This window comes from Penaeus vannamei, chromosome 18 (assembly GCF_042767895.1).
Source record: "Penaeus vannamei isolate JL-2024 chromosome 18, ASM4276789v1, whole genome shotgun sequence".
Classification (NCBI taxonomy): Eukaryota; Metazoa; Arthropoda; class Malacostraca; order Decapoda; family Penaeidae; genus Penaeus; species Penaeus vannamei.
Window position 1 is genome coordinate 2512632 of NC_091566.1, and position 2500 is coordinate 2515131.

General features: G+C 35.8%; 1 protein-coding gene across 23 annotated transcripts in view; it reads right to left on the bottom strand.

The window, feature by feature from the left end:
- LOC113813973 (MAP kinase-activating death domain protein) overlaps nucleotides 1-2500 on the bottom strand; it is a 121406-nt gene that overhangs the window by 38667 nt on the left and 80239 nt on the right. For 22 of the 23 annotated variants that reach the window (XM_070132684.1, XM_070132689.1, XM_070132682.1 and 19 more), the window contains 7 exons: nucleotides 2040-2176; nucleotides 1738-1896; nucleotides 1426-1632; nucleotides 1187-1316; nucleotides 662-810; nucleotides 377-538; nucleotides 84-225 (listed from right to left, as the gene is read on the bottom strand). In XM_070132684.1, the coding sequence (XP_069988785.1) occupies nucleotides 84-225; nucleotides 377-538; nucleotides 662-810; nucleotides 1187-1316; nucleotides 1426-1632; nucleotides 1738-1896; nucleotides 2040-2176 (1086 nt within the window). The remainder of the gene's footprint in view (nucleotides 1-83; nucleotides 226-376; nucleotides 539-661; nucleotides 811-1186; nucleotides 1317-1425; nucleotides 1633-1737; nucleotides 1897-2039; nucleotides 2177-2500) is intronic. The other variant, XM_070132694.1, reaches the window with a different exon arrangement.

Sequence of the window (2500 nt, forward strand, 5' to 3'; positions counted from 1 at the left end):
AAATCTTATAAAGTTCCTTCTATTTTAGAAAAATTAATCTAACAAAACTATAAAGTTCTTAATGAACACAGAATAAAAGCTACCTTCAAAGAGGTACGTTCTGCCTGAGTCTGGTGAGGGAGTAGTTGAGGTTGGAATCATGTTACCAGCATGATATCTAAACCCAGTTGACAGGGAGGACTTGCTTGACCACATACTTGATGTTCTCTTAGATCCTCTGTGGAACTGTAACAAATTGCAGGATAAGATATTTGAATTCAAAGTCTTTCAATATATTTCAATATATTTTCTTTTACACTGCATCATTAAAAGTATCCATAGACTTTTACATAAATATACTTTATCTAGATTTTCTCAAAAATACATATAAACTTACATTCCCTTGTTCAATCTCTGAATCGGAGACTGTAGATCGGAATGACTGGTGAGATGGTCGCTGTCTCTGGAAGGCAGGGTTGGTGATAATGGAGCCTGTATCACTGGCACCACAAGAAGGTGGGCCTTCAGACCCTTGTAGAGTGTCCCCTGCCTCCGATTCCTGAGAAAAAAGTGAGCATTGACCCATTCATGTAATAAATATCTTATGTATAGAAAGGTCATCAACCAACCACTGAACTTTTACCAAATGATGTTGAATGAACATTATTGAGTCTTCACTAACCTGTGACTGAAGTTTTGACAATAAGACATGTCTCTTCTGGACAAGAAGATCTCGCAGAACATCTGGTGTGGCTGTATCAGTTCCCTCTGTGTCAGGTGAGCGTAGTGGATCATGTACCACTCGAGGGCCTGATGACAAAAATGCACTGTCTGCAATAATCAGTGACAGCTGTTAGGGTACCCTGTTGACTGGGACATTTGATCTAGAATAATGTGCCCTTCAGTTCTCAATGATTTACCGTTTTCATATTTTGCTTTTCCATTAATGATTATGCTCTAAGTACTAAATTTACAAAGTAATTCTAAAATCTCATGAAAGTTAAGTATTTCTCTGATTCACACTAATGCATACTGTTATCATATAAAAAAACAAACTTTTAAACTTCTGATTATCATAGATGCATCTCAAAAGCATATTACAGGCCTAATGTTCTTAAAAATGGCAATAAATTACTTGTAATATTTTTTTTAGATTTCACTTTGCTATCACAAAATAAGGACTTTCACAGAGCAAAAAATTCCTTACCAGACTGAGAAGATTTCCTAGAGCAATCTGATCCATCAAAAGGTGGTTGCGGAGAGTGAGGAGGAAGTGGTGACCCTCTGGGACTTCCGGGAGATCGAAGATTCTCAAGGCTGCCCAAAGGACTGGAAGACTGCAAAAACATGTTGATTTAAAGTGTTATATAGATTGATTTTCCACTTATTCAGTAGTTCACTAAGGATATAAAACCAAATTGCACTTCTGAAATTCTAGTACTATACCTGAGAGAGAGCAGAAGAGCCCCCGGACATGTCCAGGACATGAGGGTCAGAGAGATCACGACTCCAGTAGTGGGTGTGAGATATTTCCAATGCCTGAAGAGCAGATGATGTCCCTCCACCACTGAAGCTGTTGTAAGTTACTTCCAAGCCAGCAACTACAGCATTTATAAGTTTCAACATACCCTTCCAAACAGGTTTTTTAATGCACTGTAGAGAAAAACATACACATATTAATTCAAATACATTAGCACTAACGTCTGAGTATCATAAACATAAATATGGAATTATCAAATTGCAGTACAAAAAACTTACAACATCGTCAATATGATCGTCTGGACCAATTTTCCTCTCAAGAGTGCGGTTTAGGCCAGAGACAACAAGCATTCTGTAACTTTCATCTTCCATCAATTTTCGAACACGATTTAACTTCAGCCAGCCAATGCCTTCTCCTTCTATCACCTGTGTTAATACCTGTAAGGTGAAGGATAATATTGTACATTTGAAAAACATCAGCTAAATTCAAAATTTTGCTTTCTAAAATCGATCTCTATTTGTAATTTCAATTTAACTTTATAAGCATACATCTATGACTTTCTAGGAAAAAAAATTCTTACATCTTTCAAGAAAGCTTGGTTTTCAGAAGCAGAAGTTGTTCTTTGTTCTATAGATGCTATCTTATTAAGTTCAGCTCTTCGCTGAGCAGATACAGAGTGGCGAATAAGAGATGACTTCTCCACAAGGCCCTTTCGTCCTGCAGAGAAATATGAAAAATACATCAAATTAATCCTGAATCTTGGTACCACAGACATATTTTTCCCTTCTCTTTATCAAGTATGTAAACAAGACAGATAAATATTTTCAAAGGTATTAAAGTAACTAATCTAAGATATGCAGATGGCACATAATAGAATAATATTCATGATGATAATACTTTTTAGGCACTTTATTCAACAGAATATAAAATATTTAAGAGCATATTATAAAAGAATGGCATGCACATGATGATGGAGATGGCATTTCAGTCAAAGGAAAAGTACATAACATTAAAGCATTATCTATAAATTATCCCACAAAA